This window comes from Anolis carolinensis, chromosome 1 (assembly GCF_035594765.1).
Source record: "Anolis carolinensis isolate JA03-04 chromosome 1, rAnoCar3.1.pri, whole genome shotgun sequence".
NCBI classification, from domain to species: domain Eukaryota; kingdom Metazoa; phylum Chordata; class Lepidosauria; order Squamata; family Dactyloidae; genus Anolis; species Anolis carolinensis.
Window position 1 is genome coordinate 268,041,115 of NC_085841.1, and position 16,337 is coordinate 268,057,451.

The following is a 16,337-nucleotide window of genomic DNA, read 5'->3' on the forward strand; positions in this document are numbered from 1 at the left end:
CTTCCAACTCTACTATTCTATGATTCTAGAAGGGAGAAAGCTTGTTTTCTGCTGCCCTGCAGACTAGGACGTGGAACAATGGCTTCAAACTACAGGAAAGGAGATTCCACCTGAACATCAGGAAGAACTTCCTCACTGTGAGAGCTGTTCAGCAGTAGAAGTCTCTGCCTCGTACTGTGGTAGAGGCTCCTTCATTGGAGGCTTTTAAGCAGAGGCTGGATGGCCATCTGTCGGGGGTGCTTTGAATGCGATTTTCCTGCTTCTTGCAGGGGGTTGGACTGGATGGCCTGCGAGGTCTCTTCCAACTCTGCAATTCTATGATTCTATGATTCTAAGTCAACTCTGACTATTAAATGCCCCTGAGTACACAAGACAGATGGCTGTTTGCAGATGCAGTGGTGCCTGAGAAAGTTTTTTCTTCTGTTTGTTTGTCATTGTTCAAGTAGACTAAAACAAAGTATACTTTAAAATAGATTCTAGCCCATGTTTTGTTGGACTTTGGGGGAGTGTGATTGCCAACTTCACTCTATTCACATCTCACTCACTTCACAACACCACCAGCTGCCCACAAAATCATAGGGCTGGTTTACTTTTTCTGGAGTGATTTTGACCATTGCCTGATTATTTTCCAACTGAGTAGGAGACCATGATGGAACTGTCTCTCAGCAAGGCCAATTGACTGACTGATTTAATTTCATCTGTCTTCAGCAGAAGGAGGGGAGGGGAGTAGAGCTATTCCATCACCTCTGTTGAAAGAACCACTTCATCAAGCTCCTTATCAGCTGTCACCAGGCAGCAGCCATTCCAGTCATTTAATTGAGCAAAATAAAAACCTGTGCAGGAACATTTTTAGGTTAGCTTTCTTCCTATCAAGATTCCTTTCCAGGTTTCTAATATGCTTCTCAACTAACACAACTAGTAGTATAGATCGTGATAGATCATAACAACAGATTAATTAAATTACTGAATTAAAAATGGAAACATTGTTTTAGTGACCACAAACCCATAGGTTATGTCCCTCCAGATCTACTCAAGACAAAGCGAGCCTGAGCATGCATAAGGAACATAGTGTTGATCCTTAGACACTTTTGGAACTGTGGAGCTCTGTAATTGACATACCAGAATACCTTCCAGGTTTGTGAAGTTTCTCGTTTTCCAGGCAAAAGGTATCTTCATTAAAAAAGAATGATCAGGACACCCACTCTAGCCTCTGAAATAAAATGGGATGGAGTCCCCTCTTTTCCTTTTGCAAGAAACAGTTTTTACTAGATATTTAAAAGAAAGATTCAGTCAGGATCAAGTAGAACAAGTAAAAAAGAACATACCTTTACAGAATTGCAGTATCTAATGGAAGGGGATCATCAATTCAAAAGCTTCCGTTTTAGAGAAATATCTGCAGATAACTCCTTATCAATTAAAATATTATGCTTTAATATTCAGGTTCATGGAGTACTTGTAATGTATTTAATACAGAATACTGTTAGATCAGATCAAATGTCCATCTAATGCATTATCCTGCTTCTCACAGTGACCAGCCATATGTTTCAGGGAAGCCAGAAGCATGGTACGAAGGCAAGAATTGGTTTCTTGTCAGTGTTCTCTTGCAATTTATGCTCAGTGAGATACTGTCTCTGGACCAAGAAGGCCCATAAAGCCATTCGGAGGAGTAGTTATTGATAGATGAATCCATTATTTTTCATAATCTTCTTTTAAAGCCTCCAAAACTAGCAGATATCACAAGACCTTGTGGTAATGAATTCAACAAATTGATGATGTTGCTGTGTGCCTACACATCATGGCTTTCTTGGCAAGTTTTGTTCAGAGGGATTTTGTCATTGTCCTTCTCTGAGGCTATGACTTGTTCAAGGTCACCTAATAGATTTCCATGGGAAAACAGGACTAACACTCCAGGAGACTAGGGTTCATAGTTCCACACTCAAACCATAAACCACATTGGCTGTTGTGTGAGAACCAATTTCTTTTGCTTAATGAATGGCTATGAGCTATGACTATGAGGCTGGTTCCAGATGAGACTTCTATGAAGGCATTACCCTACTTCCCTCACAGAAATTTACAAGGCCTCCTGACATTTTCATTCTCCCTCATAATGACTTGACTTTCTACTGCTTCTTTCAATTGTCTTCTTTACCATGGAATATCCATTATGGAGAAAACATGGAATGGCTGCACAAAGCCTCCTAACTCTCTCACCAGCATTGTGAGGCAGATAAAAACAACTTTCATCTGCTTTTACACCATGCATACTTTTATAAACTTGCCTTGTTCCTCCTCCCTTACCTTCTTTCTAAACTGAACACCTTCAAACATTGTAGTCTTTATTTCCATGATAGTTTTGTTTGCTATTTTCTACACCTTCCCTAAAGGTAAAAAGGTAAAGTTTTCCCCTGATGTTAAGTCCAGTCATGTCCGACTCTGGGGGTTGGTGCTCATCTACATTTCTAAGCTGAAGAGCCAGCATTGTCCGTAGACACCTCCAAGGTCATGTGGCCGGCATGACTGCATGGAACGCCGTTACCTTCCTGCCGGATTCCCTAACTCTTTCATATTCCTTTTGACATGAAGCAGTCAAAACTGTACACAACATGGCACTGTAAATCCCTTGTGTGGAGGAACAAGTGTAGTTCCAGCATAAATTTTGTATGAGACCATTAAAGTGCTATCAGTGTTATTATTCTTTTTTCAAATGCTCCCTGATACAGAGTTCACTTTTTCCCAGCTGCCACAGCTGGGGTTCACATATTTATTGAGCCATCTGCCACAGATCCAAGATCTCTGACCATGTTAATCACCACCAGCTCAGGCTTCATCCTTACATATGTGGGGTTATTACTGTTCTGCCCCTGTACACAAAAAGAAAATGAACTTCAGCCACAGCTAGTTTATCCATTCAGCCAGAGAGAGGGTTTTCACCATTATGAGTAAGTTGGTGTCATTTTCACATATGGCTATATTGCTCCTCCCCCTGAATACAAATAGTATAATTGATATGCCTGTATTTTATTTCTGTTGTTGTTGAATTTTTTAATTTTGTAATGTACCTTGGGATATGTTTGTCAGAAACACAGCACACACAGATGTTTAATAACATTCAAAATGAAATAGTTTTATAAGGAAAGGTTTGTAGCCTCACTCCTTAAGGGACACTTTTTTATTCAATTAAAGTTTACTTCATCAGTCAACTGGAATATTGCCCTGATACACACACACACACACACACACACACACACACACACACACACACGGGTTGCTGTGAGTTTTCTTGGCTGTATGGCCATGTTCCAGAAGCATTCTCTCCTGACGTTTCACCCATATCTATGGCAAGCATCCTCAGAGGCTGTGAGGTCTGTTAGAAACTAAGCAAGTGGGGTTTATATTTCTGCGGAAAGTCCAGGTTGGGAGAACGAACTCTGGTCTGTTTGAGGCAAATATGAATGTTGCAAGTGGCCAGCTTGGTTAACATTTAATGGTGTCGCAGATTCAACGCCTGGTAGCTTCTTGCCCGATGAATCCTTGGTTGGAGGTGTTAGCTGGCCCTAATTGTTTCATTTCTGGAATTCCTCTGTTTTCAGAGTGTTGTTCTTTATTTACTGTCCTGATTTTAGAGGGTTTTTAAAATACTGGTAGCCAAATTTTGTTCATTTTCATGGTTTTCTCCTTTCTGTAGAAATTGTCCACATGCTTGTGGATTTCAGTGGCTTCTCTGTGTATTCTGACATGGTAGTTGTTAGAGTGGTCCAGCATTTCTGCTTTCTCAAATAATACACTATGTCCAGGTTGGTTCATCAAGTGCTGACTTCTCTGGTTGAGTTAGTCTGCAGTGCCTTTCATGTTCTTTGACTCCTGTTTGGGCAATGCTGCGTTTGGTGGTCCCTATGTAGACTTCTCCTCAGCTGCATGGTATACGGTAGACTCCTGCATATACATGGTTGGTGGACAGGGGAGTAAACTGTTAGACCATAGGGAAATATCATACAAAAAGCAATTCTGCTATTGACATTGGCTGTTCATAGAACAGTTGTTGTTGATGAGACAAGCATTCTGAAATTTGAGTGAGCTGACACCTGTAATTGTCACTGTAAATAATATTACTGACCTACATGACTAACCCTCCAGAAAAAGTTTGCTCATTAGCATACCCTCAGTTTTCAATTTACAGTTCAAAGGCACATTTATTTGCCTGTCTACTTGTCTCTCTTAATGTCTTTCTCCTATCATAATAACCTAGCTTTAATTGGATCATTTCAAGACACCATCTTGACTTGATAATCTTTGATGTCTTAATTCTCAATCCAAGTTACTGACAAAACTTAACAAAATAATGCTAATGATCTTGCTGCACCCCTGACTGCTTCTCAACTGAATCCTTGAAAAAATAGATTTTAGGGATATCTGAATGCTATAGTCAAGATCCAACATAAACACTATATGGCAAAAATCTCTGCACATGGAGTTGTGTATTGATTGTCCTGTGTAACCCTACATAAATGTTCATGAATGCCCATATGCAATGTGCATCAACATACAGTGTGTGTTGATGGACAAAGCATGTCTGTGTGTGATACATGTGACATCAGTGTGAAATGGACACCTGCATAGACATGTCCAACTTTGCTTTCATAATTTTGAACTGAATGTAAATAACCGTATTGAACAAAAATGCCCAACTACTTTGATACTTATGTGTACATGAGACATTGGGATTCTGGTCTATGTATAACTCTACCATGCTTAGGAAACTTTTTAAAATGGCAGTATTTTAATGAAAGTGTAAATACAGTATATTTTTTCCATATTATAGAATATTACAGGTTTTAGACATACTGCCACTGGAGCTGGTTGTGTGTACTTCATTTGTACACTAGCAAGATTAGCTAAATTTGGCTTCTTAAATAGAGTATCTAATTTTAAGGCATCTTTTCAGCTAATGAACCCCCATTTATAGTAATGAACCCAAGATTCCACAAAAAGCTTATTTAATAGCCACATACTTTATATTACTAAGCATGAGTAATGAAGTCTGCTTTTATGGTGAAGAAAGCTAAAAATATAGCTTGGGGTTCCACTAATGACAAGAGAAACTGACATGTGTTGTGGCTTGCTGTGATGTCACCAGACGCTCTTGATGTATTTATAACTGAGGATTTCAAAGTGTTACCACAAATTGTATAGTGCTTTACACGTAATACAGTTACCTTACTATCAATCAGGAATTGTATATGTAATTTTCTGTAATCACTTCAGAGGGCTTTCTGGCAAACAAAATAGTTCAAAGTTCTTTGTACTTCAAAGAATGTTGCACACTCTTGTACTTGGCTATTGTTTTGTTATTCTGCTCAGAATTTCCTGCAGCTTGAACTTGTCTCTGTTCTTTTCCATTTTGACTTGGAGGGAAATACTGGTCTGTGGCTGCTACACTCTTACACACACGTACAACCCAGTGGAGGATTCTGATACTATGCAACAGCTGTGTACATATCTAGTGTATGCCACCCATTTTCTACTCTGCCTTCGGCAAACAATTTCCAATGTAACAAAGAGAAAATTCTAATACATTTTAGTTATTGTCATCAATATTCTTGATTAGAAAAGGGGCCTGCAATAAAACAAACCATAAGTAATTTAAAACAGCAAAACTCAGCAAGAAAGTTTGTTTGAATGAGCAATTAAAACTAGACCATTCAGAGTTGTATAGTTACACAGAGCCCTTAAAATCTTACTTAGTTGAAATAAATTTCCAGCAATTGGTATTATTCGGGTTTTGGACAATCACATACCATACAGGTTGAGCATCCTTTATCTGGAATTGCAATATCTTGCAAATCCAAAACTGTCCACAAGAGTGGCTGAAATAGTGCTTTCTAATGATGTAGCATATACAAGTTTTCTTTCATACACAAAATTAGTAAATATTTTATAATATTATTTTCATTTATATATGAAATGTAAATAAATTTTATGTTCAGACTTGAGTCACATCTCCAAGATGCACACAAATATAGACTCAGACTTGACTCAGACTTATGGTGACTGTATCATAGACAAAATTTATTCAGAAGTTAGCTGTTGTCTTTCTCTAAATCTGAGGGAGAATGATATGTTCAAGTTCACTAACTGGGTTACCCTGACTGAGTGGGAATTCAAATCCTGGTATCTCAGAATCTCAGTTCAACATTCAAACCCAGTACAATACTTTGGTAAACTTATATCACTGCATACACCCAGTCTTTGTTTATATGTTATGTATCTCCCTCCATTCTTCTCTTTTTTCTCCTTTATTTTTCTGTTTCTTTTCTTTGTAATTATATATTAAAAATCCAATAAAAATAACCTAGAGGATCTGGATTCACTATGAATGTTCACATCATGTCCTGACAGGGCCATATTTCTTAGTCCTGCATCACACAGTTAAATGAGAGTCTCATAATAGGTTTTTTGCAGGCAACTTGCCTAATATCACTCAATGGGTTACCATGGCTGACTGGAAATTGGCACCCCCTGACATTTGTTTGCGAATTGCTTCATCATGATGATGCCCCTACATGGGATTTTCTTTTCCCCAGAGCTTGAGTTCCATAGCAGAGAAGGAAGTTCAGACAGAAAGGATGTGGCTATGGAGGGTAGGAGGACAAAATGAGAATATTACCTCTAATAAGAATTTTGTTCCCAAATGAAATTTTCCATCTGTTATGAAATTGATAAAACTTTCAGTAACCTAAAACTAAGTCTTGACCATTTAAACCTTGTGGACAAGGCAAACCTATAACATTCCAGATGCATAACAGTGCTAGCTTCTAGCACAGGAAGCTGACATTGGTGCACTTTAATATATATAAAGCTGTTACAGTAATTTTAAGAGGTGTTTTATATACATTGGTTTACATTTTTTTCATCTCTGATCTTTGTACAGTATTTATGGTTCTAAGGCACTTAATACTCCCCCATTCCCTCTGCTTTTAAAATTCTTACAACATTTATAAAATTATGAGAGTTTTTAAAATGTGACTAAAACGACTTTTCTCAGCCTCATGAATGTAGCATGGCAAAGCACACATTAGCATAGAGGGTTATATTTGAATATTCCAGCATCCAATTGATATTTGTGCCATCCAAGTAGATCATGCACATCTCCAATGTACCAAGCTTTTTAAAAAAAAGAATACAGGGAGGTTTGGGATTCATTACCTAGAAAGGAGTTCACAGGCTATGGCCTGGCCTTAAACCAGTGCATGTCATCAGTAATGGACTGGATGAAGGCAAACAAATTGAAACTCAATCCAGACAAGACAAAGGTACTTCTTGTCAGTTGGAAGGCAGACCAGGGAATAGGCATTCAGCCTGTGATGGATAGGATGCATTCCTCCTGAAGACACTGGTTCGCAGTTTGGGAGTCCTCCTGGACTCGACACTAAACCTGGAGGCCCAAGTCTCGGTGGTGGCCAGGAGGGCCTTTACACAATTAAATCTTCTCCAACTGTGCACGTTCCTTGAGAAACCACGGTGGTACATGCTTTAATTACATCCCGTCTAGATTACTGTAATGCGCTCTACGTGGAGAGTGTTTGGAAACTTCAGATGATCCAAAGAGCTGTTGCCAGGTTGCTCACTGGTGCTGGCTACTGGAAGTGGACAATTCTTCGTTGAAGCAGTTCCACCGGCTGCCAGTCTGTTTCTGGGCACAATTCAAAGTGCTGCTTATGACCTTTAAAGCCCTAGATGCTTCTGGTCCAGGCTATTTAGCTGACTGCATCCCCTTGTAAATAATTATTTATTTTATCTATACAGTATAAAATTGTATGGCAAATGCCTAGAGAAGAAAATAGTAACTTTCAAGTCTTACTGATCTATGTGTTATCTATGTATTATGGGATCTAAAATTATTAAATTATTTTCCTTTCTTATAGCAAGCTAGAAAGCCTTATGATGTACGAGATGTCATAGAACAATATTCTCAGGGTCATCTGAATTTAATGGTGCGAATAAAAGAGCTTCAAAGAAGGTGAGTAATAGAATCCTTTTGCCCAAACTAATGAAAAGAAAAAGGAAAAAGAAAATTATGTATTGAGCTCTTAAGGTCTTTGGAAACTGCAAATTCTCAGCTGATCTGTGACAAAAATGATTGTGGTATCTACTTTTTCTAAACCAGTGTTTCTCAAACTGCTCCTCCAGGAGTTTTGGACTTCAGCTCACAGAAATCCCAGCCAGCTTACCCAAAACATCTGGAGGATCACAATTTGAGATACTCTGCTCTAGACTATCATTTCTTGGCCAGAAGTTTATAGAACGAAATATATTAAAGAAATGTTGCAGGGTTTGGCAGCAGAGATGGAAAGGAACAAGGAAAAAGTGAAAAGGGGAGGTAATTTTCTCTTCAGATATGTTGTGTCGAGAATCCATAAAGATTGTTTCAAATTACTTGAAGAGCTACTATATCAAGATAAAATGACATGTTAAGCTGATTGGCATTTGTTTGATTGCTAGTAGTCTCATGAAAATGAATTAGAGAGAAGAGGGAGTGCTTAACCTTTTCACATTTATAAATTCTCTGTAAGAAGTCCTTTGCCCAGGGTTTCCAATGTCAGCACTACCTGGAGTTGAGGGGAGGAAAAATGTATTGAAAAAAAGAGTTTGGATCAGGATGCATCCATCAGTGCCCTCCTGCCCACAAATTCTCCCTGTCTGTGCCCTCACTGAGCTTTAGGAAGTACACATGAGGTCAAGAATCTTGCATTTGTCTTACATTGTTTAATATCACCCTCAGGCAAAATAAACAAAAGAGAGATAGCACAGTATTGGGCAATAGAAGAAAAATGCACTGGGATTCTGAGCTATTTTCTTATGCCATTTCAATCTACTGTGTCTTTTTTTCTTTTGTTTTCTTCATCTCTGGTTTGTTAGTGCTTAAGGTAAAGGTAAAGGTTTCCCCTGACATTAAGCCTAGTTATGTCTGACTCTGGGGGTTGGTGCTCATCTCCATTTCTAAGCCGAAGAGTCGGTGTTGTCCATAGACACCTCCTAAATCATGTGGCCAGCATGACTGCATGGAGTGCCGTTACCTTCCCACAGAAGTGGTGGCTATTGATCTACTCACATTTGCATGTTTTCAAACTGCTAGGTTGGCAGAAGCTGGGGCTAATAGCGGGCTCACTCCGTTTCCTGGATTCAAACTGCCAACCTTTCAGTCAGCAAGTTCAGCAGCTCAGTGGTTTAACCCACTGCTCCACCGGGGGCTCCTTGTTAGTGCTTAAGAACAAGGAAATTCTCAAATATTGAATAAGTATTTGATTTTACCCACCACAGACCTTTGAGTATGGCAGAAAGAACTGTAATCATTCAAAAGGGCATCCTGACCCTCTGGTAGATTTTCAATGGGGAAGTATGTGCAGGAGGCACTAGAAAAGTCCCTATCCTCAAACCAGTTTCACGTGTGTCACTATGGATCCTAGCCATGGTTGGATCCAAGCCATGGTTGGATCCAGGATCTGCTTTCTATTGGTAAGAGAGGGGAGGGGAGGGGATCCTTAACCTCTTTTGCTTTTCAGGAGTCCCTACCCTCTTCATCACTATTCCCACTTGAGGGGAGGCGAGAATTAGGAAGTTTTCTTTCACCAGTCCAGCTGCACATGGCTTAATCTTATCTAAACCACTAGATAGAGCAATTTTTCTAATTCTATTTTTGCACAATTCTATTACTGTCATTGGAACTCTTTTTTTGGTATGCATTGGCTTCTTAGAAAAGAAAAAAAACAGAAAAAAATAAAATAAATTCAAATCCTCACATTTCTTTGATAAAAGTTGAATTATTTTCCTAGTAAATCATTCCAATGTACCATTTTAGAATGCATTAGGAGACTGCAATACACTTTTAGAGACAAGTGGTTTCTTTATAAAAATCCATTTGGACCAGTCAGTCTCCACACATTCTGAAAAAGATGTTCAAAGGAGTGTTGCCACTGAGCAGTAACTATGTGGGACTTCCTGTATTATGACTGGAGAAACAACAGTTGTTGTTCAGTTTCTTTGATGAAGTCTGAAAAAGTTTTTATCCAGTTTATTGAGTTACCTTTTTTTCTTTCTCATTAGGTTGGACCAGTCTATAGGAAAGCCATCACTATTTATTTCTGTCTCAGGTAAGTCAACATCAATAGAAATCTATGAAAAAATGGTATGGATATGTGTGTGTACATATATCTGGATATGTGAATGTGTGTACATACATATATATGGATGTGTGTGTGTGTGTATATACATACATATATCTACATATATCTACATCTGTTTGGGTATACAGATCTATTGTGTCTTAAATATTGTTCCTGCTCTCGATCTTGCCAGAGGGAAAACAGCATATCCGATAATCTGTTGATAAATGCATTGATAACAACATTAGTTTTGCTAATCGTTTATTTATTTCATTTATATGCCATCTTTCTCTCAGGATGAAACCCAAGGCTACTCACAAAAAGAGTTAGCTAAAGCCAGAATACAGTTTTAGACAATTAAAATAACATTACCACAAAACATTAATTATATACAATATAAAATTATCTAAAAGGATACAAAAGTTAAAATAAAGCACACACTACATTAAAAGACTTCCTCCCAGCAGCGATTTGTTCAAAGCCAGTGTGAACAAAATGTTTTTGGTCTGCTGGCAAAAGGAGAGTAGGGAGGGGATTAGTCTTACCTCCTATGGAAGGGAATTCCAGAGAGTGGGAACAGCCAATGATAAGACTTTATCATATGTCCTTGCTAAAGAAACTGATGGTGATCAGACCAAGAAAAAGTCTTCCCTGGGATCTTAAGACTTTAGCAGGTTTGTATAGGGAGATATGGACCTTCAGGTGGTTTGTACCTAAGCTTAATAGGATTTTACAGGCAGTCCCCAAGTTACAAACAAGATAGTTTCTGTAGGTTTGTTCTTAAGTTGAATTTATATGTAAATCAGAACATTTTTAAAATGTAGCTCCAGCCAAAAATGTAGAAACAAATATAGATGATAAAGCTTCAGTGGATAACTCTCAGAAATTTCCCTTCTGAGAGGTAGATTTCTCTCCTTTTGGTCTCACCCCTGCACTTAAATATGAGTCATTTGTAAGTTGGATGTTTGAAACATGGAGACTGCCTGTAGTTTGAATTGTACCTAGAAGTGAACTAGTAGTGAGTTAGGAAGTTCTATGCTCCTTGTAACAGTTCCATCAGTATACTGGTTGCAGCATTTTGGACCTGCTGTTGATAAATACATTGTTTCTTAAAGCAGTCACACATAGAATGTGTTACAATAGTGAAAAGAGAATGTAATCAAGGCATGTTTTACCATTGCCCAATCTGGCTTTTCAAGGAACAGATACCACTAGTGCACTTAGCTGTGCAAATACACTCAAGGCCACTGCTGCAAACTGGGAATCCCAGCTGTAGGCTTAAGATTTCAATGAGAGTAGAACCTCACCTAGCACAGACTAAATCCCTATCACTGCCATATAATGCAGTTTGAAATTGGACAAACTGCATTATATGGCAGTTCAGATAGGGCCCCTGATATTCCTTTTGACTGATCAGAAGCACACCTCTCTTATTTATAATAAGTTTCATTTAGTTTGTTCTCATCCATTTCATTGGACAGCAGTCATTGGTCCAATACTGAGGCACTTCCTTGGAATTAGATGCAAAGGAAATACAGAGTTGAGTGACATCAGCAAATTGATGACATTAAACCCAAAAACTCTAGGTGACTTTTCCCAGTGGCTTCACATATAGCAAGGAAATAAAACTGAGCCCTGATAGACAATAACAAGGGTGTCAAGCAGGAGGACCCCAGCAACACCTCTACTGGAAGGATTAGAACTAAAAAGGCAGCCCAGAAGGATACCATGATTTGTGGTATGGAGCTGAGAGGTGCAGCAGAACAAGTAGAGACACATTCCCCCTGCCCAGTTCCTGACATAGATCATCCACCAAGACACCCAAAACTGTCTTGGTCCCAGTTTTCTGCTATCAATGCTCTTGTCTGTAGTCTCTGTCCCATTTGTTTCATCATAGCCAGCTCAATAGTAACCCAGAGGTTCACTTGGCTCTATTCATTTGGGCGGGGGGGGGGGGGGGGGGAGAGATTTTTAGAAGCAATTGTGTCCACTATCATGGACATTTCTTTATTCCAGAGCTTAGCCAGGGCTTCAACAGGATCATTTGCCAAGGCAACAAGAACATCCCCAAGAGCCATCAGGAATCCCCTGGATCTGTAAGAATCCTCGGGCAGACCATCTTAATTGGCCTCCTGCCCTCCATGTTCCAGTGAACTATAAAGTTGGAGCCATTCCACCCACACTTATAGGCACTATAGATTAACATAGTCTGCAGGCAAACATTTCAGGCAGGATAATATAGAGAATATAACACTACGCAGAAGGTTGTGAAATCTCCAAAGCAAATGATCTCCAAGACATAATCTTTTTGGAAAATATTCCAAACAATGCAAATGCTAGGGCCATTCCTTTATAATATCAATGATTATTCAAATTCCTAACTTTCATTTATTAGGAAAATACCATTTTTGGTTTACTCACATTCTTAACATTAATTTCCATTCATACTTTCTGATCACATGCAAGTGCATGAGTGCATCTCCTGATATACAGCTCCTGCAGTAGCATATTTTTGAACTAAATTATTCCAAATCAGATTTACATTGGTTCAGTTGAATGTAGTTTAATTCCTTGAATTTAAAGTATAATATGAAATCAGAGTGCACTTGGTTCTTGAGTCCATTAAAAGGCAAGGTTTCAGCTGATATTATTAAAGTAATTTAAAAGCTTTTCTTAACATAATAAAATTACCCATCTGTCAGCAGCATTCAATTAAGTAGCCCTAGTAGATTCGTTTAATGCAGTCACATGGTTTCATTCTATACTGTTCGAACACATGATATTCATCTAAAAATGTTCTTTCTGTACAGAAAAAAACAAAGACAGAGGGAATAATACAATTGGTGCCCGTCTGAACAGAGTTGAAGACAAGGTAGGCCTGAATTGAATTGCCAACAAATGTGGTCTTTTCTTTTCTACCTCATACAAAATGAATACACACACATATATGTACTCCTTCCTTTCCTAATAATTAAAAAAACAGTTTTAAGGAAATTTTCAAGTAAAAGGCTGCAATAAGAAAAAAAGGGAAAACATGAAAAAGGATAACAAGTTTTTGCAAATCCACTGTTTTTATGGGAGGGCAGAATAGAAAAATAGTTCCAAGTTATATAAATATATAATTGCAATGAGGAGATGGTGGAGTTAATTAAGAAAGGGGAACCTGCGGTAGATAACATATCTCAAATACATATTTTTTACCTGCTAAAGACCTTAAATGATACACTGAATGTACTGAAGCTTTTCTCATATGTTAAAAGCCATCTGCTTTTAGGCTTTATTAATTCAGTGGTTTTGCAGCCTGATTTTCATGATGGAATTGTGATTAAGTGATAATTTACTAGATAGTGTATTATTATTATTACTATTATTATTATTATTTGCATTATTTCTCCCGAAGGGAACTCAAAATGGCTTACCATCAAAGCATTAGTATAACCTTTTAAAATATACAAAAATACGAACATTAAAACAGGATTAAATATAAACAGTATTTTAAAAGTTCCCAGATAAAAACTATTAAAACAAATTCAAATTTAAAAATAGTGTAGATAGGAAATAGAATGCATTCTATGATCTCAATCTGTTTATATATAAATGCCCTAATTATTGGAATTCTTCTGATTATGGTAGAGAAATAAATGTAATAAATAATAGAATTACTGACTAATTGAAAGAACAATAATAAACAAATACCATAGGATATTTAAAAAGATAGAAGAGACTTGGAGTGAGCTATTAATTTTTTTATTTTTTTATTTATTTATTTATTTATTTATTTATTTATTTATTTGCAGCATTTATATTCTGCCCTTCTCACCCCGAAGGGGACTCAGGGTGGATCACATTGCACACATAAAGGCAAACATTCAATGCCATGACATAGAACAGAGACAGAGACAAGACGCAGGCACCGGGCTGGCCTCGAAATCATGACCTCTTGGTCAGAGTGATTTATTGCAGCTGGCTTGCTTTCCAGCCTGCGCCACAGCTTATTCACTTGATAGCACAAGTGTTTCACTGCACCCTATTATCTTCCTCTTCCCCTTTCTCCTTCTCCTTATTCTTGCATGGGGTGTTTAACACCATCTCTCAGTAGACCTAAGAGTAGAGATAACACACAGAAGGAGAGTGGAACAACTGCCCATTGACAGTTGATCCACTGTCTTCCAAGCCTTTTAAAAGGTTGACTTGTGACAATAAACGGCCAATACGTGCTTAGCCACACTGACGTCTATGAATCTTCTTTCCTAGCTCATTTCCAGACTTGTGTCTTTACTATTGTCCTAAAAACCTAGAGAGGAGAATGATTAAGAAACAAAATGGGCCTTGTCTCAAAATATTTCAGTATTTAAAACCTTGTTCCTTAAGAAAGACTGCATGGCAGGGAATTGGAGTAGAGAGCCCATGTGATCTCTTCCAACTCTATTGGTAGATGTTTCTGTGACTGCTCCTATCTATAGCTGTAGCAGTCAGGAAACAGAAACCTTGTACTATATTTCTAAGCCCCACACTGCCAATCAAATGATGTATGGCGACTTTGGTGGGACTCCATGGGCAAACTGGCTTAGCAGTGTGGTGAAATGCCGCCGCCCTGTGTTTCATAAGACTGCCCTGTGTTTCATAAGGAACAATGGGGCTTTGGTGCAGTGGTGATGCTTCCCCACATGGGATGGAGAAGCATCAACTGGTAGTCGGGGTGCCTGGATTGCCCTGCTGCTGCTCCACTGCCTCTATGATTTGCTACGGAGGCTGGCAAATCACAGTGCTGTACATCATCCATGTGATGAGGTCCATAGAGGTCTGAATTGAAGAATGAGCATTTTATTAGGTTATGGTTTTCAACTGACATTCAAACATTCTGTGTCTCAGCTGCTCTGAACAATAGACTTAATAAATAAGCTCACACAACCCTATCCAACTCCTGATTGCTTTGACTTGCCTTTCCTCCTACCTTCCTCCTACCTTTGAGCAGAATTGAGAACTGCCTGGAGCAAACAACAGAAAAATCAAGAATTTGTTATTAGGTTGATCCTCTGCCCTCTTCAAGGCACCAGCCAAGTTGGTATTTCTTATCTTTGGTGTCCAGTAGGAACTTGACGTTCATTTCTAGGCAATTGATGGAATTGGCCTAAACATATTATCTCTGTAGACTTATCATTCCATAGGTTTTGGAAGCCCAGAAACCTTGAGTATACCTAAACCTGAATCCTATTGATAGTCTCAACCAAAATAGACCCTTTGAGTCAATGGGGTTTTCTTAAGTCGTGAACTACATTTCAATATTCATTCACTGTGTATAATCTAGCTGGGAGTAACCAGTAGTGGTCAGGCCCTATCATTACACTTGTAGGAAACACTGAGGAAATTATATTATTAGTGCTTCTGTGTGGCCTTTCAACAAGCTCTTCATATATATGGCTTGGATTTTGGCTTTCAAGCAGGACAAATAGAAACTAGCAGGACTATAGAAAATATCAGTCTTTGGTTGGGTAAAACAAAAAATCACCACTCTTCTTATGCGGGGAAGGCATTATTTTGTTTAGGATGTTTGGTGGTCCCAAAGAAACGCATATTATACTCTAAACCATTACTTCCAGATTCTGTTCATAACCATTGCTAATACACTCATTTATTGGTCCTTTATTGATTAACATGTTTGTGGATTTTTCTTTATAAAAAATCAATCTCAATCAATTTCAGTTCTTCAGCAATATTCAGTTCTTCATCCATAATAAAAATATTAGTATAATTCATTTGGACATTTCAATTTGAATAAATATTATTGCTAATATCCTTCTTAACATAACTGTAAATAACGTGAAGCATATTTTAAAATCTTTTTTTAGATATAAAATATATAATGTTATTGTTTCTTGCTCTGTTGCCCTACCTGAATCTTCTCCACCCGCCATCCCCTTTTCCTCCAAGACCAATTGCTATTTTTGTTTGCATAGCTTGATTCGCTAAGTCACTATTGCATCAACAAAAGCACTCACAGTTGATATCAGTCTCCCTGGTTTCCTGTGTGGCTATGATTCATCCCTTAAATTCTTGTGATAAAAGAGCAGAGGAAGGAAGTTATAAAAATTACCAGAGATGATGCAATGGAGTGTAATGACCACAAAAGGGACTGTCTCCTGTACAGTTATGTATATGACAGTAGTGATGGCAGCA

General features: G+C 38.2%; 1 protein-coding gene across 2 annotated transcripts in view; it reads left to right on the plus strand.

Moving 5' to 3' along the window:
• Positions 1–16,337, plus strand: part of kcnq1 (potassium voltage-gated channel subfamily Q member 1) — a 393,916-nt gene that overhangs the window by 263,037 nt on the left and 114,542 nt on the right. For both annotated transcript variants that reach the window (XM_008107851.3, XM_008107858.3), the window contains 3 exons: positions 7,923–8,017; positions 10,102–10,148; positions 12,971–13,032. In XM_008107851.3, the coding sequence (XP_008106058.1) occupies positions 7,923–8,017; positions 10,102–10,148; positions 12,971–13,032 (204 nt within the window). The remainder of the gene's footprint in view (positions 1–7,922; positions 8,018–10,101; positions 10,149–12,970; positions 13,033–16,337) is intronic.